This window comes from Ursus americanus, chromosome 4 (assembly GCF_024610735.1).
Source record: "Ursus americanus isolate L20-20 chromosome 4, mUrsAme1.1.p, whole genome shotgun sequence".
NCBI lineage: Eukaryota > Metazoa > Chordata > Mammalia > Carnivora > Ursidae > Ursus > Ursus americanus.
In genome coordinates this window covers 11,103,754-11,131,503 of record NC_142130.1, presented here as the reverse complement: position 1 = coordinate 11,131,503, position 27,750 = coordinate 11,103,754, and the positions used below count along the sequence as shown (strand labels likewise).

Below are 27,750 nucleotides of genomic sequence, written 5' to 3'. Positions count from 1 at the left end.
CTTATATCAGGTAAGATTCTATGTGTGACTTCAGTTGTAGTTTTATGACCCTATGATTATGGTTTATATTATATATAATATATATATGTATGTTTTATAGTGTGTATATATATATATATGTTTTATAGTATCTTCTACATGAATGATATTTTTTAAAGTTTATTTATTTATTTCTTAAGCAATCTCTACACCCAGTGTGGGGCTTGAACTCACAACCCCAAAACCAAGAGTCACATGCTCTTCTAACTGAGCCAGCCAGGCGCCCCGTGTATGATATATTTCACATCACAGAAATAATTTTAAAAGGAAAAAAAAAGGCAATCAAATCAACACAGAAGAAAGGGTACTAGACGTGGGGCCTGGAGCTACTACTGTAAATTCAAATGTTAAAAAAAAACGTTTCTGTAAACTTTTAGTCACTCAACTGTTCAGTAGTGGAAAGAGTATTTGGAGCAAGGGGAAGTAGAGTAGAGGATAATCTTTTTAAATTCTTTGGATAACATCATTGACTGTTTTTGAAGTCTGGAACCACCCAAGCCCGTTCCATTGCTAGGCATCAAGCACTCTCTGAGCCGCAGACTCTTCACAGCATTGTTTTGCGCTGTCACAACAAATCTAGAAAGATTGTGCTATTATATCTGTTTTACAGACAAGTACTCTGAGGTTCAGAGAAGTTAAATGGCTTGCCCAAATTAATCTAGTCAAAAAGGAGACAGTACACAAGAGCTTCTTAAACTTTATTGTGCAGATGAGTCTCCTGAAATCTTATTAAAATGCAGATTCTGACTCCGGAGGCCTGGGGACCTGAGCATCTGCATTTATAACTGGCCCACAGACCCACTCTGAATAGCATGGGCTCTGGAGCCACACTGCCTGGAACTCCACGGCTGCCACCTTGTAGTTTTCTGTCAGGGACAGCTACATTCCTTTTTCCCATCGGTAACATGGGAGTGCTAAGACTTCGTCCGTCAGGCTCGTTGTGATGTCTGAAGTGATAATACTTGTGCAGGGTTTCAAACAGTGCCTGGCACTTGGAAAGCATTTGAAAATACTAGTTATTTGTAGTCAGTAACATATAACTAGGCTTCTAATGAATATTTGTTACTAAAGGAGCTAATAAATTATACCAGAGAGCCCTCAGCCCAAACATTAGCAAAAATTGCCAAGACAATCCCAGCAAGAAACTCTGCCATTCCGACTCCTTATATTCTCCTCGTATGTCTTGTCCAATCTTGTTATTTCATGTAACTTTATAGAAAACTACTTAATACCCAGACGACTTACTCATGTGGAGAATAATCTACATCTGTCTACAAATGAGCTGTGTTACGTGGGAAGAGGCAGATTTTCTGGGAAAACAGCTAAGGCTGGGAATCCATCCAGTTGTTTAAAACTGCTGATCAAAGCCAGACTAAAAAACACTTTTAATAGAAACCATTTTGAAGTTAAAATGTTACATTAAATGGAATCATTGACTAAAGGTATTTGGGGGAGAAATGCAAGGGACAAACAATATTAGTACCAAACTCCTCTCCTCCCCAGCATCCTGACGCGACTAATCACCAAGGTTAAAGCTGTGGTGTGGTCTTTGTTCATTTCTTTCCTTTATCTTCTTCCTTTTTTCATTTAGTCAGCCTGTAAGATTATAATCAGCACATTTAGAAAGGATCTTAACACCACCAATAACCCTTGTTGGCCAGCGGAGAAACAAGGTAGTTTACTTGGTTGTAAACACACTTTCCAAAGAAGACAAATATGTGTTCCCATCACTTGTTTAACAGGAATTGAAAACTAAGAAACCTACTGGGAAGTAACAGATTGGTTACTCTAACCTCCTACCCCCCCACAAAAGGATGCGATCCAATTCAGTCAAGGGACAAGCAAAACTGCTTAGCCCGAGTCTCCACAGCTGCCGCGGTCAGAATCATTAACCTTAGTCACTATCAGACAGAGCGACCCCGTTAGTTACATAAGGAAGGTGCAAACGGTGCACCTTTATCTCCTGGCCAATTACACAGCCCTACTTTCCTCTGTGCTCCATCGAAGTGACCTAAAAGCTTTTGAGGCACCAATCTAGATACAACCACCCTTCAAAAATTATTTTGTTCTCACAGTTCTGCGTGGGAGGAAAACATCCTGAAGCCAAAGGGCATTGTTTTGTAGACCGGCAGAGACTTAGCTGCCCTCTGGAATAGAAGAGAAAAGCAAATCTGCCTATTGGACATTTGAAGCTGGATTTCCTCTTTCAGACAATTAATTTGGTCCATTGTCTGAAAAGGAGGCTGAACTCATTTTGGGTGGGATTCTGTTCACAATGGATTCTGTAATTAAGTTTCCATAGTTTTGTGAGTTTGAAAGTCAAACCAAACTTGTGATTTGGCTACTTGTTTGGTTAAAATATTATTTTTTTAGCTAAAATTCTACCCGTGACTCTCCCCCGAAGACAAGAGAGAACTGTGGCAGGGCGGTTCCCCACGCGAAGCCCAGAGTGTTCTTTCCTGAAGACAGAGGAAAGGCTGTAAACCCACAGAAACAGGAGGAGCAGACGCGAATTTGACAAATTTTACAAACATTGACGAAGCACCAGTTTAATACTGAGGCAAATGTAAAGGGCGTCTGCTCTCAGCATCTCACACCCTGTCTGGCAGGCACTCGAGGCTCGGCTCCGCTCTTCTCAGGGCAGTCCAGGACAGGGGCAGTGACTAACTTACTGAGAAGCCAGACTAGCCTCCAGGCCTCCTTTCTCCCCACACTGACATGCTATATCACCAGATTAAAACAAACTTCTTGGCCAGACATCTATACCCAGACTCGCCTAGAACACTGCCTGGTTGTATCCAGGACCTGGTGTGGGCTGAATTGCCCCTCGGGATGTTATGGAAAGTCCTCACGTTCTCCAGCACCACTCCCATTTCCTAGCTGAAACATTTCAGGCCTGCCCTCCAGTAGTGGGGTCCGGGCAATGAGGCACGGCCCTCTCCACTCCTCCCCTGAGCATACACTCGTGCCCCCTCCCTTCCCGTACTGCCCTGCATGGGGCTTCTGCCAGCCCCCTACTCCCTCTCTCATTCTCTCCATCCCTTCCTTCCCAAACACTTTATGGTGCACCAGGAGCTCACAGCACTAAAAATCGAGGACTAGATAGTATGGGCCTCTGCCTATTCAGGGGCAGTCCTGTGGGAAAGCCCAACATGTAATAAAATTTAAATGCAATAAAAAACCACAGGTTCCTTGAAAACAAAGGGACAAGGTGCAAAAGGGGTAGAAAGCAGGGTGGGATATTTTCTATAGGGGTGGTAAAAATAATAGAAAAGTATTTCCCTATGAGGTTACACTTGAATTGTTTTCTCCCCCCTCCCATCAAGCAGACTTCCTGGTCCTTGTTTATCAGTGGCTCAGGGTTAAATCCGCTGAGCCAAGCAGTCTTCTGCAATACACTGCTAATGGCAGGCGGCCTGGAGGAAGTGGCTCTGACCTCACTCCCATCCTCTGCCTGCTGCGACAGCCATGCAGCTGTTAGCAGCCCAACTTTACAGAAGAGACCCTCTGATCAGAGAAGTTAATTGGCCTGCCCCAGAGCACACGGCTCGTACGCTCTCCTTCTGAGAGGCATGACCAAACACTCAAACAGCCTCACGGGCCACTTGATCTTTTCCTGCTCCTGGAGTCTAGGGCTCTTCTGCTCTAACACAGAAGACCAACTCTTAAAGGGCTGCAGCCAGTGGGGAGGGGGCATGGCCAGTAGCCTTCCGACAGGCGTGACCTCATGGGGTCTAGCACTGGGGCCTGCCCACTGCTGGGGTGGGCAGGGTCAAGCACCGAGCGCCCTCCTCAGAAGGCTTCTGCTTGTATATCTTTAATGGTATATTACTGTTTGTTTAACAAGCTTGTTTAACAAGCTTCATGTTTCTTTGAAATCAGTACCAAGGTGCACTTCTGGAAGCTGTCCTCAGGAAGTCATAGCGCTTCCTGCTCCTTAACGCCCCTCCTTCCTGAGCTCGTGTTAACTTTGCTCTTCGCACAGGAGGTTGAAGTCCTCCCCTGCCAGCACAGCTGAAAAGGGCTCCCTGAGAACTGACACCCAAACCCGCTATTTGCAGTAGCCCCAAGACCTTGCCCCCATCTCCATCACACCCCACCGGAGCCATCACAAAACAGCAACTCTTACTGGGAACGGGTCTGATATGCACCTGCAGCTACCAGGTGCGGGCTCCAGCTGTCTCCCGCTCTGCGGTTCTCATCGAAGACCACACAAGCCACTTTACAGAAAGTCTGAAGCCACCCCCGTGCCACAGCTTAATCACCTTTGAGAAGGCCTTTCCTCCTGCCTAAAATACCAGCTGATGGTACTTTCAGGTATTTTTTTTAAAGATTTTATATATTGATTTTATTTTAGAGAGAGAGTGCACAAGTGGGGGGAGGGGCAGAGGGAGAGGGAGACAGAATCTCAATCAGACTCTGCACTGAGCACAGAGCCCAACATGGGGCTCGATCCCAGGACCCTGAGATCACAACCTGAGCCAAAACCAAGAGTCAGACACAACCAACTAAGCCACCCAGGTGCCCCACTTCAGGTTATTTTCAGCTATCATTTCCACTTAAATACTACTCCCCTCATTCATCCACCCACCTACATACCCAAGATTCATTGGTAGGCTAACTGCACTTCTCAGTTTGCCAGCCTGGTGCTGGTTTATGCCTTTTATCCCGGCAGAGGTATTAATGGCATCCTCTTTACTACCAAAAGCAATCCAGTGTGGGGAATAAGTTATGCGGTCACCCTGTGCTGATACACGCTGCAGGCCAGCCCTGCGGTCACCCTGTGTGCTGATATGTGCTGCAGGCCAGCCCTGCGGTCACCCTGTGTGCTGATACACGCTGCGGGCCAGCCCTGCGGTCACCCTGTGCTGATACACGCTGCAGGCCAGCCCTGCAGTCACCCTGTGTGCTGATACACGCTGCAGGCCAGCCCTGCAGTCACCCTGTGTGCTGATACATGCTGCGGGCCAGCCCTGCAGTCACCCTGTGCTGATGCGTGCTGCAGGCCAGCCCTGCGGTCACCCTGTGTGCTGATACACGCTGCAGGCCAGCCCTGCAGTCACTCTGTGTGCTGATGCACGCTGCAGGTCAGCCCTGCGGTCACCCTGTGCTGATACATGCTGCAGGCTGGCCTTGAGGTCACCCTGTGTGCTGATGGGTGTGCGGACCAGCCCTGCGGTCACCCTGTGCTGATACATGCTGCGGGCCAGCCCTGCAGTCACCCTGTGTGCTGATACGTGCTGCGGGCCAGCCCTGAGGTCACCCTGTGCTGATACATGCTGCGGACCAGCCCTGCGGTCACCCTGTGTGCTGATACATGCTGCGGGCCAGCCCTGCGGTCACCCTGTGTGCTGATACACGCTGCGGGCCAGCCCTGCGGTCACCCTGTGTGCTGATACACGCTGCAGGCCAGCCCTGCGGTCACCCTGTGCTGATGCGTGCTGCGGGCCAGCCCTGCAGTCACCCTGTGTGCTGATACACGCTGCGGGCCAGCCCTGCGGTCACCCTGTGTGCTGATACACGCTGCAGGCCAGCCCTGCGGTCACCCTGTGCTGATGCGTGCTGCGGGCCAGCCCTGCGGTCACCCTGTGCTGATACACGCTGCGGGCCAGCCCTGCGGTCACCCTGTGCTGATACACGCTGCGGGCCAGCCCTGCGGTCACCCTGTGTGCTGATACATGCTGCGGGCCAGCCCTGCGGTCACCCTGTGCTGATGCGTGCTGCGGGCCAGCCCTGCGGTCACCCTGTGCTGATACACGCTGCGGGCCAGCCCTGCGGTCACCCTGTGCTGATACACGCTGCGGGCCAGCCCTGCGGTCACCCTGTGTGCTGATACATGCTGCAGGCCAGCCCTGCGGTCACCCTGTGCTGATGCGTGCTGCGGGCCAGCCCTGCGGTCACCCTGTGCTGATACACGCTGCGGGCCAGCCCTGCGGTCACCCTGTGCTGATACACGCTGCGGGCCAGCCCTGCGGTCACCCTGTGCTGATGCGTGCTGCGGGCCAGCCCTGCGGTCACCCTGTGCTGATACACGCTGCGGGCCAGCCCTGCGGTCACCCTGTGCTGATGCGTGCTGCGGGCCAGCCCTGCGGTCACCCTGTGCTGATACACGCTGCGGGCCAGCCCTGCGGTCACCCTGTGCTGATGCGTGCTGCGGGCCAGCCCTGCGGTCACCCTGTGCTGATACACGCTGCGGGCCAGCCCTGCGGTCACCCTGTGCTGATACACGCTGCGGGCCAGCGCTGTGATGGATCCTAAGGATGCAATGATGCATTAAGTAAGCTTCCTCCCATAGGAGCTCACAAACTCAGAACCTTATCACTACATTGTACAAGGACCTCTGAGCAGGTATTAGCTTTGATGGCTCACCCCAACCTTTCTTTCCCTTCTTGGTGTCCTCAGCCCTAGTTAATCGGTGTGGCAGTGGCCTTCTCTCACCCCCTTGGCTGCCAAGCCGTTTTCCTTCAGGGTCCCACAAGAACCCCTGTGCCCCTTCAGAGCCCCTTGATACATGTTACCTTTCAGTGGCTCATGGGGACATTTCTGTGTAGATTTTCCAGGTCCTGTAGACCTGTGTGCCCCTCTCTTACCCATATGGATGTCCGTAGGTGCTCCATGAACATCCCCTACGAGCCCTTTCATGTGCCTCTTCAGTGTCTGATGGACGAGCGCTTTCCCTCTGTCTCCTGTGGCTGTTACTTCGTACCCGTCCATTTTAGGGTTGCACGTGGACCTCTGTACCCCTTCGATAATGCAGGCTCCGCCTGTAGTCCTCCACGGGAAGGCTGCAGGCCCGGAACTTACAGAGTAGCAAGGAGCCCTTGCCTGCAAATGCGCACGGAGCAAATCTCCTGAATGGTTGAAAAAGCTCCTCTTACTTAAAGAGACTCTACCTCAGAGCCACTCGGTAAATTTGTGTAAAAAGCAGATTCCTAGGCTTCATTCTAGACCTACTGAATCTGAATGACTAGCACTGAATCCAGGAGTCTTAACTTTATGGTGCCATGGTCTGAATGTTTTCTCTCTCCCGAATTCGTATGTTGAAGCCTAAGGCTCAATGCGACGGTATTAGGAGGTGGGCCTCTGGGAAGTGATTAGGTCATGAAGGCGGAGCCCTCATGAATGGGAGTAGTGCCCTTATAAAAGAGGTTCAAGAGAGCTCTCCCCAAGGGGGAGCACTGCAGAGAGCCCCCTGTTAGGGCAATGGGTCACTGGGGTGGGGCCACCCCTACGGGCCCAAACAGGCAGAGCCACCAACGCTGCAGCAGGAGCTGCAGGCACACGACACAGCACGGAGCCTCTGCAGGGATAGCACCACCCAGTGCCGAGCGGACAGGGCCACCCAGAGCCTTGGAGACCCAACCTCTAACCCCCAACACATCCAGCAGATACAGGATTTAATTAATGTTTGAAAAGGATGGTTTGGATGTGCCGCTCTGGTTGAGAACCAGTGGTTTGGCCCTCCTTTCTTTTATTCTGTCTCCTTTCTGTGAAATATACTTTTTCTTCCTAACCAAATTCTGGTTTTGTTCACGTATCTGTATGTACCCTCCATGCTCCACGCAGTTCCTGGCCTCAGAGGAAGCAAACTCCACTCTTGGCTGCAGGAGCAATTTTTCATTGTTAATTAATGCTCGTTGTTCAAGAACAGCCTCAAGATCTTTAGGAAAAAATGGGGGACCCAATTCTAGCCAATGAACCATTAGGAGAACTTGCCAGATATGTCTGGAAAAATTCTTCCTCATTCTTAAGAGTAAGTCAGTATTGGACTTCTAACTTAATAGCAGTGTGGCTTGCATTGAAACTACTTTTCTGCTGGTAACTGTTATAAGTTTTGAACAAAATATAAGAAAACAATAACGATTGTTTCAAGGCACTGGAAAGCAATCAAAAGCAGGCAAGAACTGAAAGGGACACAGTCTTGAAAAAAGGGAAGCACACTGGGTAAGATATCACATTTCACCGGCACTTCCTTTGAGAGAATTTCCTCATCTGCACAATGAGCAGTGAACAGAGCTAAGGCAGAAAACCGCAATCTCACAGACTCAGAGGATAGTTTTTAGGGTATTAGATTCGAAATTGAAGAGAAAATTTCAGAAAGGAGGGGGCCGCAGAGAAGTGAGTCCCAAAATCTGAATACAAACCTCCCTCAAATGCTTGGCTGATGCCTAAACTATGGACGTATGTGCCAAGACTCCAGGAAGCCCAGCCAGAAAACAACTCTGGAAACCTGAAAGAGATGGGCAAGAATTTTAGCAATTACTTGGTATTACAAAACCTGAGTTTGGAGTTCAAATTATGCTAAATTGAAAGGTTTAGTAAATACCTTGGTCTTTCCACTGAAATCCCAAGGGCCAGGTCTTGAGAGTAAGAACGAAAATCCAGGACTAACAGTTACGCCCTAGAATTAACAGAAAACATAAGGACCTGCTGTAAAAAGCCTAAAGTTAAGCCTCTGTAGGATCAAGGTGTTCCATCTGTAATTTAACTCTCTGCTAGGAAAAAAACTCAACACACCTTAGAGGAAGATTAGAAGATTAAAGAACCCACAGTTTCTACAACGTATCATTGACAATGTCTGGTATATAATCAAAAATTACTAGAAGTGTGAAGAAACAGTGATCATATTAAATTTTTTTTTTTAAGTTGATGAAGAGCTCTGGATCACCTAGATGTTCATATTGTGATCATATTAAATTTTTTTTTTTAAGTTGATGAAGAGCTCTGGATCACCTAGATGTTCAAGTTAGTAGACAAGATCTTTAAAACTATTAAAACTGTATTTTTAAAAATCAATAGAAAACATTGATACAATCAGTGAAGGTATAGGAAATTTCGAGAGAGACATGAAATTCTGAAAAAGAATCGGGTGTAAATCCTAGAAGTTGAAGAAAAATGTTGAAATCAGGGGCACCTGGGTGGCTCGGTTGGTTAAGCATCTGCCTTCAGCTCAAGTCATGACCCCAGGGTCCTGGGATTGAGCCCCACATTGGGCTCTCTGCTCAGCAGGAACCTGCTTTTCCCTCTGCCTTTGCCTGTCGTTCTGCCTGCTTGTTCTCTCTCTCTCTCTGTGTCAAATAAATAAATAAATCTTTTAAAAAATGTTGAAATCAAACATTTATCAAATGGGAAATATAGAAAGATATGGCAGAAGAAACTTGATAAAGTTTGATGACAAAGTTGATGACAAGTCAATAAAAAAATTATGCAAACTGAACCACAGAGGGAAGGAAAATTGAAGAAGGAGGAGGGGAGAAAAGAACTTCAATGGTTGTGGGACAGTATCAAGTGATTTAAAGTCGTTATACTTAAAGTCCCAGAATAAGAAGAGACACAATGGAGGAGAAAATATATTTAAAGATTGGGGGCACTTGGGTGGCTCAGTCAGTTGAGTGTCTGACTCTTGGTTTTGGCTGAGGTCATGATCTCAGGGTCATGAGACTGAGCCCCATGTCAGGCCCTGTGCTCAGCTGGGAGTCTATTGGAGATTCTGTTTCTCCTTTTCCCTCTCCCTCTGCCCCTCCCCACCCCCCGAGAGGGTGTGCACACTTGCACTTGCTTGCTCTCTCTCTCCAAAATAAATAAATAAATAAAATCTTTAAAAAAATGAAGATAGATTGGTTGAAATTTTACTTTGCTTTAAAATAACATTCCAGAGATCTAAGAAACTAAAAAAAACTCCCAAAAGAATAGATGCAAAGAAAAACTATACCAAGGCACATCATAATAAAACTTCTGAAAATGGAAGAGAACATTTTTTGGGGAATGATGATAAGTATGACTGCCAACTTCTTACCAGAAATAATAGAGGTCTCAGAATAATGAAAAGATGCAGTTCAAGTGATGAAAGTAAAGACAATGTCCAATTTAGAATTCCATATACTGCAAAGCTATCCTTCAAAAGTGAACACAAAATTAAGAAACTTCTGGAAAAACTAAAGTCTAGAGAACTCGTCACCAGCAGAATCCCACTACAAGAATTGCTAAAGAGGGGCGCCTGGGTGGCTCAGTCGTTAAGCCTTTGGCTCAGGTCATGATCCCAGGGTCCTGCTTAGTGGGAAACCTGCTCCCTCCACTTGTGTGCTTGTGTTTGCTTCCCCTGCTTGTGTTCCCTCCCTCCCTGCTCAGCTGGAAGTCTGCTTCTCACTTTCCCCACTCCCCCTGCTTGTGTTCCCTCTCTTGCTGTCTCTCTCTCTCTGTCAAACAAATAAATAAAATCTTTAAAAGAAAAAAACGAATTACTAAAGGAAATTCTTCAGGCTGTAAGGAAAGGCACCTGATGGAATTCAGATCCATAGGAAATAATGTAGAGGGCCAGAAATAGTAAATATGTGGGTAAATGCAAGCAATATTCTCCCTTTTTTTCTTAGATTTTTATAAAGACAGTAGGCTTATTAAAACCAAATAATAATAATGTATTATGGGGTATATAACAAGTAGAAGTAAAACATACGTCAACAATGGTACCAAAAAACAGGAAAAAGGAAAAATAGTATACTGCTACAAATTCTTATGTTATTTATGAGATAGTATAATTTTAATTCAGTAATTCATAAAGAATATATAACATTTAATAAGAGATTCAGAATACAAGAAAAATACTAACAAATCAAATGAAAAAAGAGGTAAAGCTGCAATTATAACTGAGATTTTAATGCACTTCTCGCAGCAATTAATTGAAGTAGTTATGGAAACCTTGAGCTACACCAATAGTTTTAGTTGTTTTAGCTGATATTATAGAACTCCTCACCGATTACTGACTTCTTCGCAAAAGCACATGGAATTTCCAAGACAGATTATGTTGATTCATAAAACAAATCTTAATTCATTTCAAAGGATTAAAATCATATGAAGTACATTCTCTGCCCACAATAGAATGAAATTAGAAAGCCAGTAGCAATGACATGTTTAGAAAATTCCACAAATATTTAGAAAGTCACTGCATCCTCTAGATGGGGCTCAATGAAGAAATTGCAGAGAAAATCAGGGGACGTTACCAAATTTGAAAAACCCATGATTCTCCCTCTTTGCAGGGAAAAACCCAGATCCTCCCTAGTGGGTGTCTTCCTTTGTTCTACACAGAACACTCACAACACTTCACTTCTGACACTTCTGGTCACCCAGTGTGGGGGGAACCATCCCAAGCAATTCTCCATGACATCAGCTGAACGCCCTGCAATTCAAGTCAATTCTAAGGCTATCTACCCGGGGATAGCATCAGATCCCATGGTTAAAGATTGCTCCCACCCCACTTTAGGTGCCAATCACAAGGGGCGCCTGGGTGGCGCAGTCGTTAAGCATCTGCCTTCGGCTCAGGGGGTGACCTCAGCGTTATGGGATCAAGCCCCGCATCAGGCTTCTCTGCTGGGAGCCTGCTTCTTCCTCTCCCACTCCCCCTGCTTGTGTTCTCTCTCTCTCTGGCTGTCTCTCTCTGTCAAAATAAATAAATAAAATCTTAAAAAAAAAAAAAGATGCCAATCACAAGTAGTAGGTTCCCAGGTTACCCACAACTTCTGTGGATTTAGCTACAAATCAGAGGTTCCTAAGACCCCCTCCTCAGTTTTGATTAATTTGCTAGAACAGCTCACGGAACTCTGGGAAACAATTACTTACATTTGCCAGTTTATTAAGGGATGTGATAAAGGGTACAAGTGAACAGCTAGATGAAGATACACATAGGGTCAAGTCTGGGAGGGTCCCGAGCTTAGGAGTTCCTGTCCCCATGGAGCTGGAACACCAGTGTGAATGTGTTCAACGGCTTGGAGCGTCACTGAACCCTGTTTTATTGGGATCAAAATAGAACATAGACATCAAATATTAATTCCATGTCCAGCCCCCTCCCTTTTCTAGAGGATGGGGGGTGGGGCTGAAATTCCTAAGCTTCTAATCATCGTTTGGTCTTTTGGTGGCCAGCCCTGTTGCATGAGCCGTCCAGGAGCCTACCTCGAGTTACCGCAATAGAACAAAAAGTACTCCTAGTGCTTTTATCATTTAGAAAATTACAAGAGTTGGAGCATCTGGGTGGCTCAGTGGGTTAAGCGTCTGACTTTGGCTCAGGTCATGATCCCAGGGTCCCGGGATCCAGCTGGGTGTGGTTGGGCTCCCTGCACAGCGGGGGGCCTGCTTCTCTCTCTCCCTCTGCCCCTCCCCCTGTTTGTGCACACTCTCTCTCTCTCTCCTCCTCCCTCTCTCTCTCAAATAAATAAATAAAATCTTTGAAAAAAGAAAGAAAGAAAGAGAAAGAAAGAAGAAAGAAAGAAAGAAAGAAAGAAAGAAAGAAAGAAAGAAAGAAAGAAAAAGAAAGAAGAAAGAAAGAAAGAAAGAAAGAAAGAAAGAAAGAAAGAAAGAAAGAAAGAAAAAAGAAAATTGTAAGAGTTTTAGGAGCTCTGTTCCAGGAACCAAGGGCAGAGACATACATGTCACATACATGTGCTAGAATCAAGCACAAGGGAAGCCTGCCCTGTCTAGACATACTGATATGTGAGCTGATCAGTTCCCTGATTGTTAGGAATGGCCATTTATCTTTCACTTTGGCTGGCCAGCATGCAACTTCTCCTATATGTTGAGTTCCCCACTTTATGGACAACCCACTTCTCACCACAGAAGCTAAAAATGTCAGACACTCACCTCATCCTTCCTTGAGGTTAAGGTGTAGTATGAGTAAGCCTCCACCAAACAGATGCATAAACCCACACTCCAATCAGAATCTAATGGTAATTCATGAAGTTTCATGAAGCAGAAGCAGAGGCTGAACATTTCTGTGCAGTTTCCAGAAACAGTAGTGTCACTGGTTCCGTAGAATCTGACGATTGTGTAGTCGGCACGTGTGGTGGCAGTGGTTACGCTGCTACCAGAATGTGTGAATAGATTTTGATGTTCCTGAATTTGAAAGCTCCAAGTCTAAGTTTCCAGGAACCTCCACCACAATTTTAACTACCCAAAATCCTTTTAATAAATTGCTTTTTCTTATCCAATTTGTCTGAATTTGCTTCAGTTTCTTGACACTGAAGACCCAATTGAAATTTTCTTGAAGCTCTCATAAGTAGTGTTCTTTGTTAATTACAGCGACAAGTACCCTAAATCATCCCAGTCCTGGGCTCTATCACTTATCTATTACCACATAATGCTCTGCAGCCATGATGCAGTGGATTAAAACAATTATTTAGTCTTGTCCACTTGTCTGTGGGTTGCCTGTAGGCTGAGTTTAGCTGACTTTGGCTCCAAATTGTGGACAGGGTCTAGCCCTGCACCATGCATCTCTCATTCTCCTTGGACCTCCCAGGGCTTGTCTTCTTATGGAAATGACAGTAATCAAGAGGACAAGACCCATTGTGCAATTATAATTCAAGCTCTCGCATGTTAGGTATACTAGTATTCCAATGGCCAAGTCCCACAGCTAAGCCCAACATCTGTGATGTAGGAAATATATCCTCTAGTGACATGAACTGCACAGCACGTGGCCAAAAGCATTTATAGAGCAAGGAATAAAGAATTGGAACAATAATGAAATCTCCTACATCAACCTACAGCCCATTCCTATCCCTGCCAAAACCAAAGTGTTAGGTGACACCTGGCAATGGTGTCGCAGTTTCTCTTTTATGGGTGTTGAAGACTTGTCAGAAAAGGTCCTGGACACACTGCCCTCAGAGGAAGAAATGAACCTCTATCATCTTTGTATGATCCGGTGATGATAGAATCATAAATGATGGGGTTACTGAAGATCTTAAAGACCCCTTAGTAAATCCCATTGCTTGATTGACAAGGAAAGTAAAACACCAGAATGTGAATGACTTGGTCATGGTGTACAGCTAGAAAATGGCGAAAGGATGACTGGAGCGCACGCTGAATGTGATGCGTGTAATGTTCTGGAAAAACATCGATGTGCTTTTCTCCATTGCCTGAGCATGTTAATGCTCCCTACTTCTCTGGCCTGACCCAAGTGTGTGTGTGTGTGTGTGTGTGTACATGAGGTAATGGTGAAGAGGGCTGGGGGGGGGATAAGTGTGGGGGAGGGTGAAGATAAGGAGGGAGAGTATAATTGGTTTCAGACGGGTTGCAAAGAGAACAAAAGAATTTATATTCAGATTCTGACATTCAAAATAGATTATATAGCAAGACCATAGCTATGAGAGAGTACTTCCACTTTCCTTTATCTGTTCCAACCTCACTCCTTTCTGGCCCCTCACAATAGCATAAGAAAAATCAAGTAAAGGGGTGTCTGCCTGGCTAAGTCCATTAAGTGTCTGCCTTCAGCTCCGGTAGTGATCTCAGGGTCCTGGGATGGAGCCCTGCATCGGGCTCCCTGCTCAATGGGGGGCCTGCTTCTCCTTCTCCCTCTCCCTCTGCCTTTCCCCCTGCTTGTGCTCTCTCTCTCTCTCTCTCACTTGCTCTGTCAAATAGATAGATCGATGATAGAAAGAAGGGAAGGAAGGAAGAGGAAAGAAAGAAAGAAAAGAAAGAAAGAAAGAAAGAGAAAGAAAGAAAGAAAGAAAGAAAGAAAGAAAGAAAGAAAGAAAAAGAAAGAAAGAAAGATCAAGTATGAAAATTTCGAGTCACATAAATTCTCTTACAGTTTAGAGAACAGCCCTTCTGCCTGTGGCAGGCTGGGAGGTCTATGGGACAATGGGGATATGTTAGGATGAATTAAAGAAAATCCAACCCCCCTTTAGTTTGAGGGGATTGTAGAAAGGAGAGCAAGAAAGAGAGCAAGTGGGGCAGAGGTGAGGATCAAAGAGGGGTGCCCGGACTCCAAGGGCAGAAGAAGGTCGTGCATTGCATCCCCTTGCTTTCCTTCACACAGCCTTATTCAAGCTCTGCTTGGGCTGGGGGGGGGGCGGGGGGGGCGGGGGGCGGGCAGGGGAGAACAGCTGCAGACTCAATTAACCTGAGCTGGGACCCAGGAGGCCAGGCTTTCAACAGGCTTCCTGGTGATTTTAATATGTATTGGGTTGGAAACCACTGAGGTTAAAGTGAGACAGGAATGAACGGGCAGATTCCCCCACCCCGCTTCTCAGTAGGAAGCGCTCATGCAAATAAAAATTAATTATGGACAAAATAAAGAAGTTAATATTTCTCAGGACTTTTGGGGAGTGGGTTCATTTGTCGCACATAACACATGAATGACAATACTCTATAAATTGTAGAGACCTCTTCTCTGGAAATTTGCATTGTTGTAACCAAGTTGCAGCGCCGAGTAGAAAAGTAATTCTCTGGTTAGGACTCCAGGAACCTGGGGAGTGAGAATAGATCCAGGTTTTAGCTAAAATGCCCCCGGTACAGCTGAATGGTCTTCCTCGAATCAAATTAAGTCATTTCTTTTCCTGAAGTCAAAGTGAGATGAACCAAACAAAAGTACTTTGTTACGTAGTTGATCGCTAGTTGCAAATTCCGGAGGGCTTTGCTCCTGGAGTTGGAGGTGGCGGGTGGAAGGGTCGTGGTTAAGGCCAGGGCCCTGGAGTCAGAATGAGTGAGGTTAGAATCCTGGATCTGCCCCTACTAACTGTGTAACTTTGGAAAATTTGCATAACTCCTCGCAGCTTGTGTTCTCATGAGCAAAATGGGCACGATTACACGGTCTCCGCCATAGGTTGGTGTGAGGGAAGACAATCCGAAGTACATGCTCATGCTTCTGCGGGGCTATTATGAGTCCCTTTATCTAAGAATTCTGTTGAAATTTTTTTTAAGATTTTATTTATTTATTTGAGAGAGAGAGTGAGAGAGAGTGCACAAGTGGGGGAGAGGGAGAAGCAGGCTGCCGCCTAGCAGAGGGCCCGATGCGGACTCGATCCCAGCACCCTGGGATCATGACCTCAGCCAAAGGCAGACGCTTCACCAACTGAGCCACCCAGGTGCCCCTCTGTGGAAATTCTTAAGAGAGACCTAGGTCCTCTGGTAGACGTACTGACTAGGAAAGCCCAGAGGTAGACTTGAAACAGTCACACGGGATGTCCGTGTGCACACAGAAGGGTTATTCCAGAGCAGTCGTTCTCAGATTTTAGCGTGTGTCAGCATCACTGGAGGGACTTGCTGGGCCTAGCCCCAGCCAATTCCGGGGGCCCGGGGAGGGGGGCTGAGGATGGGCACTTCTAACAAGCTCCCAGGGATTGCTGATCCTGCTGGTGACCACGCTTCGAGAACTGCCCCAGGTTGGTGGCCAGCCAGCTAGGCGGTCAACACAAATCTGGCCCACGTCTTGTTTCGGTGAACTCAGTTTTATTAGAGTACAGCCACACTGTGTGTAGTGTCTACGGCTGCTTTCGCACTACAATGGCAAAGTCGAGTCATTGTAACTGAGATCTCGAAGATTATCTACTATCTAGTCCTTTCCAGAAAATATTTACAGACCCTTGTTCCAGAGTAAAAGAGGTCAGGTACTTCGGGCTGACATCTTCGCCTTGGAACACAACCCTCATTAGGTTATATTATGCGGGGCTTGAGAAAGGGTGGGCCTCAATCAGGAACGTGTATTTCCAGTACTGAAGTGTTGTGTTTCTTCCAATCTTGCTCTTGCTCTAAGAAACTTACACATTCTTAGAGTGAGTAGTTAACGAGCTGGCACTGAGAATAAAAAATTCTATTGGAGGTAAATACTGATGATACTGTCTACTTGATTTTGCTAGTCTTCATTGTCACGGCAAACACATTAGCTTAACCAAACTGTATGATGCCAATAATTTACTTCAAAGGGCTCCATCACAAAATCGGGAGTCTCAATGCTTGCACATAAGAGTCACCTGAGGAAACTTTAAAAACATACCGATGTCTGGGTCCTACCTCCAGAACTTCTGATTTAAAAGTTATGGGGTGGGACTCAGTCTTTGATGTTCTTAAAAGCTTCCAGATGATTCCAATATGCAGCCAGCATTGAGAACCACGAACACAGTGTGATTTTTTAAATGTACTAGTTAAGGGGTGCCTGGGTGGCTCAGTAGCTTGAGCGTCAGACTCATGATTTCAGCTCAGGTCGTGATCTCACAGGTGGAGGGATGGAGCCCTGCACCCCCACCCCTCACCGAGCTCTGTGCTAGGCAGGGAGTCTGCTTGGGAGTCTCTGCCTCTGCCCCTCCCCCCACTTGCACACACGCCCTCTCTCTCTCTGTCTCTCTCCCTAAAATGAATAAAAACATCTTTAAGAAAAAAATAAATAAATAAAACGTACAGTCTAGATTATCCCCTAGGTCCCAAACTCTATGAATTGACAGCCGCAGGTGGTCTCTGTCATTCTCATTACAGAGCTGGCCCTCCAAGCTACCATACTTCCTATTGTTCATGCCACACCCACACCGTAAGCTCTGTTATTGGCATAATGAAAGTCAGAAATTGGTTTTCATTAAAGTAGTTACTTGTTAATAATGAATATCAGACATGGTGTCTGTTGAAATAATTGATATTTAAGGTTTCCTAACCTGTTCTATGTCCAGCTGTGAATTAAGAGGATTCTGATTACCTGGCATTAACTAAGAGAAGAGTCAATAAAATACAGTCACTCCTGGGGCGCCTGGGTGGCACAGCGGTTAAGCGTCTGCCTTCGGCTCAGGGCGTGATCCCGGCGTGATGGGATCGAGCCCCACATCAGGCTCCTCCGCTATGAGCCTGCTTCTTCCTCTCCCACTCCCCCTGCTGTGTTCCCTCTCTCGCTGGCTGTCTCTCTCTCTGTCGAATTAAAAAAAAAAAATACAGTCACTCCTGCCTTCAATGAACTTTTTGTGTGACGTGATAGTCTCATCATCTAAAAAATTTTTAAAGGTCAGTTGTTCTCTGGGTGCACATTGGAATCATCTGGGGAGATTAAAAACCCTCTCATGCCCAGGGTACACCCCAGACTACTTACCTCAGAATCTCTGGGATGGGACCCAGGAATCAGTATTTTCTAAATCTCCTCAGGTGATTTCAATGGGCAGAAAAGACTGAGAACTGCTCATCTCAAGACAACAAACAACTGGGACGTCAGAAAGTTGCAAGGCAACTGGTCGTTTCAGTTTGTTAATAATCGCTTAGTGATAGCTCCATGTGTGGGAGAAATTAGTCTGAGCCTTACTTTCCTCATAACGTGATGTGAGGTTTCTGGGAGAGTAGCTAACACGCACGCAACCCATGTTGCAGGAAACCATCAACGAAATGAAAAGGCAACGTATGGAATGAGAGAAAACATTTGCACATCATATACCTGATAAGGGGTTACTCTCCAAAATATATAAAGAACTCATAGAACTCAATAGAAAAAAAACCAGTCTGATCAAAAACTGGGCAGAGGCTCTGGATGGACATTTTTCTAAAGAAGACAAATAGATGACCAACAGGTACACGAAATCACTCGTCATCAGGGAAATGCAAGTCAGAAGTTCAGTGAGATGTCACCTCCCACCTCTCCGAATGGCTAGTATCAAAAAGACAAGAGACAACGAGTGTCGGCCACGCTGAGAAGAGGGAACATCTGTGCGCTGCTGGTGGGAATGTAAACTGGTGCAGCCACTGTGTGTGGAGGGTCCTCAAAAAATTAAAAATAGAACTACTCTATGATCCATCAATCTCACTTCTAGGCATTTATCCGAGGAAACAAAATCACTATCCTGAAAGAAACACACCCCATGTTCACTGCAGCCTTATTTACATTAGCCAAGAGACTGAAACAACCCAAGTGTCCATCAATGGATAAATGGATAAAGAAAGGTGGTATATATACACAATGGAATATTATTCACCGTTAAAAAAGAAAGGAAACCTGCCATTTGTGACAACACAGATGGACCTGGAAGGTATTATGCTAAGCAAAATAAGTCAGACAGAGAAAGATAAATACTATAGGGTCTCACTCATATGTGCAATCTAAAAAACAAAGCAAAACAAACAACCAAAGAACAAGAAAAACCTGAACTCATAGACGCGGGTTACAGATTGGTGGTTGTGGTTGCCAGAGGGAGGGGTGGGTAAAATGGGTGAAGGTGGTCAAAAGATACAAACTTTCAGTTAGAAGATAAATAAATCTTGGGGATGTAATGTACAGCATGGTGACTATGGTTAGTAATACTGTATTATATCTTTGAAAGTTGCTAAGAGTCACTCATAAATGTTCTCATCATACAAAAAAAATTTGTACCTATGTGTGGTGATGAACTGTAACTAGACTTCTTGTGGTGATTATTTTACAATATACACAACTAATAGGGGCACCTGGGTGGCTCAGCCGTTAAGCGTCTGCCTTCAGCTCAGGGCATGATCCTAGGATCCTGGGATCGAGCCCCGCATCAGGCTCCTCCTTTGGCAGCCTGCTTCTTCTTCTCCCATTCCCCCTGCTTGTGTTCCCTCTTTCACTGGCTCTCTCTCTCTCTGTTAAATAAATAAATAAAATCTTTAAAAAAACCAATATATACAAATAATAATATCAATATATGCAAATATATCAAATTATGTTGTACACCTGAAACTAACACAAAGTTACATGTCAGTTATATCTCAATTAAAAAAAAAAGTCTGATATTGTAGATGAAGAAACAGGTGCATAGAAAAGGTTACACAGTACCGAGAGAGGAGATGGAAACCTAGTCTGTCTCAAGGGACCACAGGCTTTTACCCACTAGTGTCTGCCACATCCATGTGGTCTCTCAAGAATTTCTGAGATTCCTGCCCACACCCCCGCCCCACCTCCTTATTTTCTGAATGTACTGGGAGAGCCCCTAGGAACAAATCTGTTTCAACAATCTTCATTTTATAAGAGGAGAAGCACATCCAGAGAAGTAACGTGCCTTCCTAAAATCACCTGGAGAGTCAATATTAGAGACAGCCACAGGATTCAATGAAGTGTCTCAAAACTGAGTCAGGCAAAGGAGGATGAAAACAATTTTTATTTATGTACTTATGTATTTATTTATTTATTTTTAATTAAAAATATTTTTTTGCATTTTATTTATTTATTTGAGAGAGAGGGCACAAGCAGGGGGAGCAACAGAGGGAGAGGGAGAAACAGACTCCCAGTTGAGCAAGGAGCCCTATGTGGGACTTGATCCCAGGCCCTTGCGATCATAACCTGAGCCGAAAGCAGACGCTTGACCGACTGAGACACCTAGGTGCCCCTGAAGAAAGTTTTTAAAGCAAAGTAACCATTCTATAACTTGATCTTGGTGGTGGTTACACCTTGTATACAATTACCAAAGCACACCGTACCTTGGAAATTGATGAATTTTAATGTATGTCAATAATAAGCTAGATAAAGGTGGAAAAGCAAATGTATACACATAATTGGGGTTGGGGTGCCAGAGACCATGACGAATGCCTTGCATTTTTTACCTCATTAATTCTTGGGCAAGAATATAGCCTGTCTAAACCACTCAGGTTTTTTGGTCTTTCTGGGTGACATTTTCTGGAATTCCATATCTCACTGTCAATAAAATCTCACTTAGCACTAAATGGGACTGAATTTTTAAGTAGGTGAGCAGGCCCTGCTCCATGCTCTTGTCCACCGCACTCCCCATGTCTGTAACTAGAAAGGTTACAGGCTATACGTGCCAAGCAGCTCCAGGAAGCCAGGCATGAGCAATTCATTTCATCCACCACAGCACTTTGGGGTAGGTGCTACTATCGCCCCCACTTCATGGATGCTGAAGCCTAAGGACGAAGCCCTTAAAAACCCAGGTAGGGTTTCACATCAGGAAGCAGCAGGGCCAACATCTGCCTCCAGGCAGTCTGAGCCCTCGAGGTTTGCTAACCCCCACACCGCACGGCCTCCCGACCAAAGACACGAGCCGGCTGCTGAAGAGCTGCGTGGGGCGATGGCGTGACCTTGGAGAGATGGCAGAGGAAGCTTCTCCCGAAGCAGCCTGCATCCCAGACTAGAGTGGCCCCAGCGGATGGTCAGGTCTGTGGTCGTGCTCCCGGGGACAGGCTGCTGGGATGAGATGTGGCCTGGAGCCCAGGAGTTTGCAGTCACTGGGCAAAGACGCAGCCACGGGACCCGAAAAGCCCTGAGCACCGGGGAAGCCACTATATGACTTAACACACCGCCCTTCCAGTTTTGAAAAAAAAATGTAATGTCTGTTTCCCTCCTAGGTCCCTGACATTGCTATAGAATGGAGAGAGCTTCCTGGAATCCTCCTCTTTCTAGCCTGTCGTTTTCAGTTTCGTTTTGATTCTGTTTTTAAATCAACGAAACCTAAGAAGAGCTCCACCCCTGATTCGACAGCAAGAGCCTGCTGCCCGGCTGCCTGTGCAGCAGTGAGACGTGGACGGGACCGTGGCGAGATGCAGGCCCTGGGGGGCCCCAGCCCTGGGCAGACGTGCGTGCTGATCCTCATCTTCACGGTGCTCCTGCAGTCCCTCTGTGTGGCCGTGACCTACATGTACTTCACCAGGGAGCTGAAGCAGGTCAGTACCATGCACACAGTCCCCGACAGAGCCTCTTGGCCCCCCAGCCCCGGCTTAACTGCCTGTGTTTCCTCTTCTGTGAAGACTTCACAGGAGAAAAAGAAAGTTCCTTCTCTCTGCCTATGGACCTTAACTGCTAACGCATAGGATTACTGAGGACCTTGCAAAAGTGTCAGTGGAAAGGATTCTGTGAACAGAGCACAGTTACAGAACTGGCTCTGCCAGCGACTAGCAGCTGCAGGAACGAAACTACAGTGGTTTTTTTTCTCTTCAACAGTATGTGCATTTTATAATACTAGGAATTGAACTAAAATCAGCACCAAGTCTTGGAAGGTCATCAGGTTTATCCTTTTCCTCCAAGAATCGGGGTGGGGGGTAAGTCCGATCTTTGAAGCATGCTTTTGCTTGAGATCTGTGGCATTTCTGTGTTGACAGTAGTGAGGATAGAAAGGACTGGCATTCGTCTATTCCTCAGCAGCAGACGTGTCATGCATAAAGTCCGTAATAAAGTCTGTTACCATATGGACTCCGCATTTTATGTTCATGATAAAATAATTGAAAATAAAACGATTGTTCTATGTCTGTGGTGGTCCAAGTATGAATGCAGGTGCATTTGACAGAGGGGGAAAAATGTAGTGCCATTTTAGTTCCTGCATTTCTCAACGATATAAAACTTTTAGAACTATGAATGCAAGACGGCTGAACATAAACCAAGTCAGCTTTGGGCTTCTAATGTATGGTTTGACTAATCGTGTATTATGTAGGAGAGAACTGTGAGCTGAAAGGAACTTTAGACACCCCCCACTTTATACATGAGGAGACTGGAGACCCCCAGACAAAATGACCTATCTAAGCTCAGACAGGACTTCGGAAGCAGAGCTGAACTCGGGTCTTTGGGCACCTGCATAACGCTCCTTCCTCCACAGCAGGGTGTCCGCAGGGTAACATATTTGCACTCTCTGATGCACACTGCATCCTGCTACCTTATGCTAAAGCAGCACTGCCTCTGCCAGCTGGCTGGGAAATGCCAGTAGAAGAGTCTAGGGAAAATACAAATCATCCAAATGCCGTAGAGGGAGCATCTGTTAAGAAAATGAACTTTGTATACCGTGTGGAGTAAACGTTGGTTATCTCAAAGAGTTGCAAATTTTTCCTTTGGATTTGGATGAAGTAGCCTCTTATTTGATTTGCAAGTAATCATGAAAATGATGGGCTACCCTCAGATGACCCAGGAAGTCAGCTTTGCTCTAGGGCACATTCAGAAGAGCCTGGATATTTGTAACTAAAACATCAATGTAACTATAAACATGCCTCTGGTTCTAAGTCCACCTGAGGGGCTCGAATAGTGCTGTGTTTGTGAGTTTGGAAGTAGCATGTCCTAACCTTTGTTAACTTGGCAGGATTAAGCAGAATGAGTCTCTGTATTATGCAAGTCATTGCCTCAGTTTGCTGACATTACAAGTTGGCCTAATTTTAAGGCTGACTTAACTAGTTCTTGACCGGACAGACTCATGCACTTCTCTGTGTATACGATCGAGTGTTTTTTCGAATTCAAGTATAAAAATGGAAATTTTGAATAAAGCTTAACATCTCTCCACATGCATACATTTTTCTTCACTGCATAGTTACATAGGTATACATATATGTATAGACATGCGGAAGAATTCATTAAGAGTGCCAGAAAGGGAGGGGAATTAACAGATATTGAGCCCATACTGTGTTCCAGAAACTTGGCAAAATATTGCTCTATTTGATCCTCATAACAATCTTGTAAATAGAATTACCCCATTTTACAGATAAATAAGGCTCAGGGAGTTAGGTGATTTGCCCAAGATTATAAAGCAGGTTAAAGGGAAAGCCCAATGTTGAGCCCTGGCATTAAATGGGCGCTCAGTAAACTGTAACCATTGTAATTAGTACTGAGAAGTCTGTTGAAGTCATCACCCACTTCATCAGGAATGCTTGCAAGGAAAAATGAATCCGAGTCTCTTTGGTTTTTTTGTGTAGAATTTGGAAAAGCATCTTTAACATAAGAATTAATTTCCTAAAGCTGATTGCAGATTCCACTTTGGCTGATGAAAATTTCCAGAAGATAAACTGAGCAAGGATTATGGGGAGTGTGGCCTAAGGAGGGCTGAGTAACATCTGATGGGCCTGCACAGAGAAGCACAAAGAAGCCTGTAGACTAGCAAGCCCAGACACTAAACATGGCCTTAGCCTCTAAAGTTTATGTCTCTCTGAGAACATTTTATGGCAAGGGGACTGCCTATCACTGCGGCACCGCAGATGGGAAGGACAAAGGAGAAGGGGACCCTTAGCCACCAATCCCCATAAATGGTTCTTTATGCTACTTGTGGCTTGCAGAAAATGATCCTCAGAAACTCATGTCAGGGCAGCAGAGACAGTCAGTGCCGCCAACTCAAAGTCTCCGAGCCAGCTGGCAAAGGAGTCAAGCCGGCAGACCACAAGCCCTGCCAAGGACAGGTTGGCCCTGGCCTAGACAACCACCATGTTTCTGATGGCACGAACAGCAGTCACGGTGGAGATCCACCTGTCAGGGCTCCTGGAGCAGAAGAGCAGGCCCTCGGTGCAAAAACTCTTTGAGTGGCGTACACACGAAAATAGCACACATGCCCCCCCCACCCCCAACCCCCAGATGTGGTTAATGAGAGAATAGCTCTAGTCTGAAGTATGCTTCAAGAAATTTATGCTTTGAAGTGGGAAGGATGTGGAGAAACAGGACAGAGAGGGACCCATCACATTAATCATCATGAATCATGCTTAAAACCACAACGGCTCCCCCTCACTCATGCATCTAGTCCCCAGCACTGGCCAAAGTCTGTAGAAAAAACCACCAAGTATGATAATACAAGAAACGTGTGGGGGTGGGGAGGAGGGTGGGGCTTTCCCTCTGCGTTCCTGTTGTTCGGAAATCAGCATTTATGCATAAAATGTCTAGAAGGTGAAATACCAAAATGTCGATCATTGTGACCTCCAAATGGCATGATTATGGATTTCTTTTTTCCTTTTTATTTTTCTATATTTTATAAATTTTCTACAGTGAATGCCATAAAAAATATCTATGCTATCTACATATGATTTTTATGTAGACTTAAAGAATGTGACATTTTTATACAGTCTTAAGAGAAAACAACCATACACACAATTGCCCACATACAACCCTGCAAACAAGGGAGGTCATCTAGAGGTTAAGAAGTACAGTTAGGGTGATTTTAGTGGGGGGTTTTGTTTGTTTATTTTTCATTTAGAAAAGCGTTCTTTACTTTTCTGTATTTTGCAGGTTGCCTGTATACCATCAATGTTTCTAGGCTTCATTAAATTTGGGGTAACAATGGAGTCACATTAACTGTCAGCCTCCCTCCCATGTAGACCTAGGATCTTATTCAATTTTCAGGGTTCTCCCTCCCACCTCCTAGAGGTGTTTCTGGAAAATCCCCAGAGGGCATCCCGAGCCACTAGCCTCAGCTGGTTCTGGCCTGGGCTGGGCCCTGCTGCATTTCCACCCTCTCAGCCTCCTCTTCAGTTCCCAGAAAGCTGCCGGCCACCATTACTGCGTGGTCCCCAGGCAGCTCTCGTCAGCGCTGCTTCTCCTGCCCCTGGCCCTAGCTTCTCCTGTTCTTCATCCTTTCATGCTGAGGCAGCTTCCAACTGCTGTGAAGTAAGAAAATAAGTCACCCTCCTCTCTATGTCACGCACACCTTTTCATCTCAACAAGTTATAGAAGTTTGTGAGCCTGTTTATTCAGTTTCATCAAACCATTGTCTGGCCCAGAACACGCAAACTGTTGTGCTGGGACAGCGTCCAATGTAGCTAACTTGCTCTTCCTGGAACCTCTCTCTGGCCTTGTACTGAATCCAGCTCCTCCTCTCTGGCCCTCCCCATCCCCTGGATGTGTTCTCATATTTGCTGGATATGGTCTCATATTTCTAAAGCATACCTAATTGAATTCCTTCCTAGGAAATGCTTTTTAGCTCCCACATATATTGGAGATGCATATAGACGTCTGCAGGAGAAGAGCATGGGGAGGGGAAGGGGCAAAGCAATGTTGTCTAACTCCGCTGCTGGTCATATCTCCATTCAGGTGGCCCCAGCTGTCACCGCCATTACATCTACTAGGTTGAATGTTTTACTCTTGTAATTAAAAACAGGAAGAATGAAAGTAAACATTTATTTAAAAGTAAATGAATGTTCTATGCCAGAGTACGTGGAAAGGAATTCATCAACTCAGGTTTGTCCTTTTGCACTTGAAGGAGCTTGATCAAATGTCCGAGGGGTACATGGCTGGGCACAGAACAATGTGACTCTGCCTGGGACCTCTCATAAACAACTTATTTTGATTTGGAATGAGATTGTCTTTTTATAGGAAGGAGCATCATTAAGTTTGATCTTTCCTTCAAGTTTTGGAGTCCCTTAAGTTCAAACAAGAGATAAAAATGGCCATTTCCCCATTTATTTCTCCAGAGGAAGGCAATTCAGATTTGAACAGGGAAATAACATCTCTTCAATCCCAGTTCTTAAAAATAAAAACAGGAAAAAAGAAAAAACCTAATGTCCGCCCTTAAATGGACTTCCCATTTTCCTTTATAAAATTAACCAGTTATCAGCCTGGAATGTGCTGGATGGTTTGGGACGTATGCAGGCATGCATTTGTGCTTGCTCGTGAGTGCGTGTGCGTGTGTGTGTGTATATATACATGTGTGTATGTGTGTTTAATATCAAGCTAGGACTCTGTTGACAATTACCTGGCCATTGTAAATGTTTGCTCTCAATCAGAAGGAGGGGGCAAACCTTCCAATTGTGTTTCACGTGTCAGCAGGTAAATCCCTAACTAGTGTGGACATTTAGTAAAACAACGTTAAGATTTCCAGTGGCAGCATTCTAGATTCTGTTCTAGATTCTGCCATCCAGAGGAGTAGAAATCACACAGTAACTAGAATTTACTTAATACCAAAAGCTCAGATCGAGAAACAGAACATTACCTCACCCCAAAGGCCCCAAAGGATTTGTTTATTTTTTATTTAGGATCCTGGAATTTAAATGGACTCTATTGCCTACCTTTTTTATTTTTTTTTCAGAGAGAGAGAGAGAGAAAGAGAGAGCTTAAGCGGGGAGGGGCAGAGGGAGAGGGAGAGAGACTCTTAAGCAGGCTCCATGCTGAGCCCAGAGCCCAATGCAGGGCTTGATCTCACAACACTGAGATCACGAAATCTGAGCTGAAATCAAGAGTTGGAGGCTTAACAGACTGAGCCACCCTGGCACCCCTCTATTGCCCACTTCGTACCTAGGTGGTTTCCCACCTTTAGAATGGGTTCCTCACCATCCCAGAGCTGGAAAGGACCTCAAAGATCACCACAATGAACCAGCTCAAAAATCAAATGACAAACAGACGCAGAAGAGAAGAAGCAATTTGCTGAAGGACACACCGGGGCAGTGAAGGGCATTGTGACCCAGGATGTCTGGCCCACACCTATAACGTTTCCACCATATCCAGCTGCTTACTTGTATTCACAAGACAAAGCACAACATGCTTACTTTTATTTCAAGCCATGCGCTTATCTAAGGTGCCAAGACATCTTTGAATCTGTCGTCCATCAATTCTTGCTTTAACTTGTAAATAAACACAAATAAAAAACACTTGTGCATAATATTGTGTTATATCCCATCTTAACCCAGATGCAGGACAAGTACTCCCAAAGCGGCATCGCTTGTTTCTTAAAGGAAGATGATATCCCTTGGGACCCGAATGATGAAGAGAGTATGAACAATCCTTGCTGGCAGGTGAAGTGGCAACTCCGTCAGTTTGTTAGAAAGGTAGGTGGACCACCGGCTCACCCCGCCAGCAGGCATGGCAGGTCGCAGAAGAGGGAACGCTTAAGATCATCAAGTGTGGATGCCTCATTTTGCAAAGGAGGAAACTGAGGCCCAGAGTGTTTAAGTGATTTTCCCCAAATGCATAGAATTAGGAGAAAGTGGAACAGCACCAAACAGCGGGTCCTGGCTGACTCCTGGTGTAGAGTCACTCCTCTACTCCAGAGAGCCTCCCCATCTGGTCTAACCCTTTTATCTCCCATTGTGGAAATTGAGGCATAGACAGGGTAATGTGTTCAAGGTCACACGACAATACAAGATGTGTGTGATTTTGTTGTTGTTGTTGTTCAGAAAACAGAAGAAGCCAAATACTGGTGTTCTATTCTCTTCCAACCTTATTGCTCTCTGGAATTAAACATATGTTTATTTTTGTATGCATGTAGAGATGAAGAAAGAGGAAAGGAAGAGGGAAGAAAGAGATACTTTGAGAAATTGAAGGTGATGACATCTCAATTTATAGTTAAT

General features: G+C 45.4%; 1 protein-coding gene across 3 annotated transcripts in view; it reads left to right on the top strand.

Annotated features, from left to right (window-relative positions):
• Nucleotides 1-4,059: 4,059 nt before the first annotated feature.
• Nucleotides 4,060-27,750, top strand: part of TNFSF10 (TNF superfamily member 10) — a 35,893-nt gene continuing 12,202 nt past the window's right edge. Inside the window, exons 1-3 of one of the 3 annotated variants that reach the window (XM_045788654.2) lie at nt 4,060-4,356; nt 21,082-21,396; nt 27,091-27,228. In XM_045788654.2, the coding sequence (XP_045644610.1) occupies nt 21,274-21,396; nt 27,091-27,228 (261 nt within the window). In that variant the 5' untranslated portion in view covers nt 4,060-4,356; nt 21,082-21,273. Of the gene's footprint in view, nt 4,357-20,719; nt 20,891-20,951; nt 21,397-27,090; nt 27,229-27,750 lie in introns of those variants that run through there. The other 2 variants (XM_045788655.2, XM_045788653.2) reach the window with 2 other exon arrangements.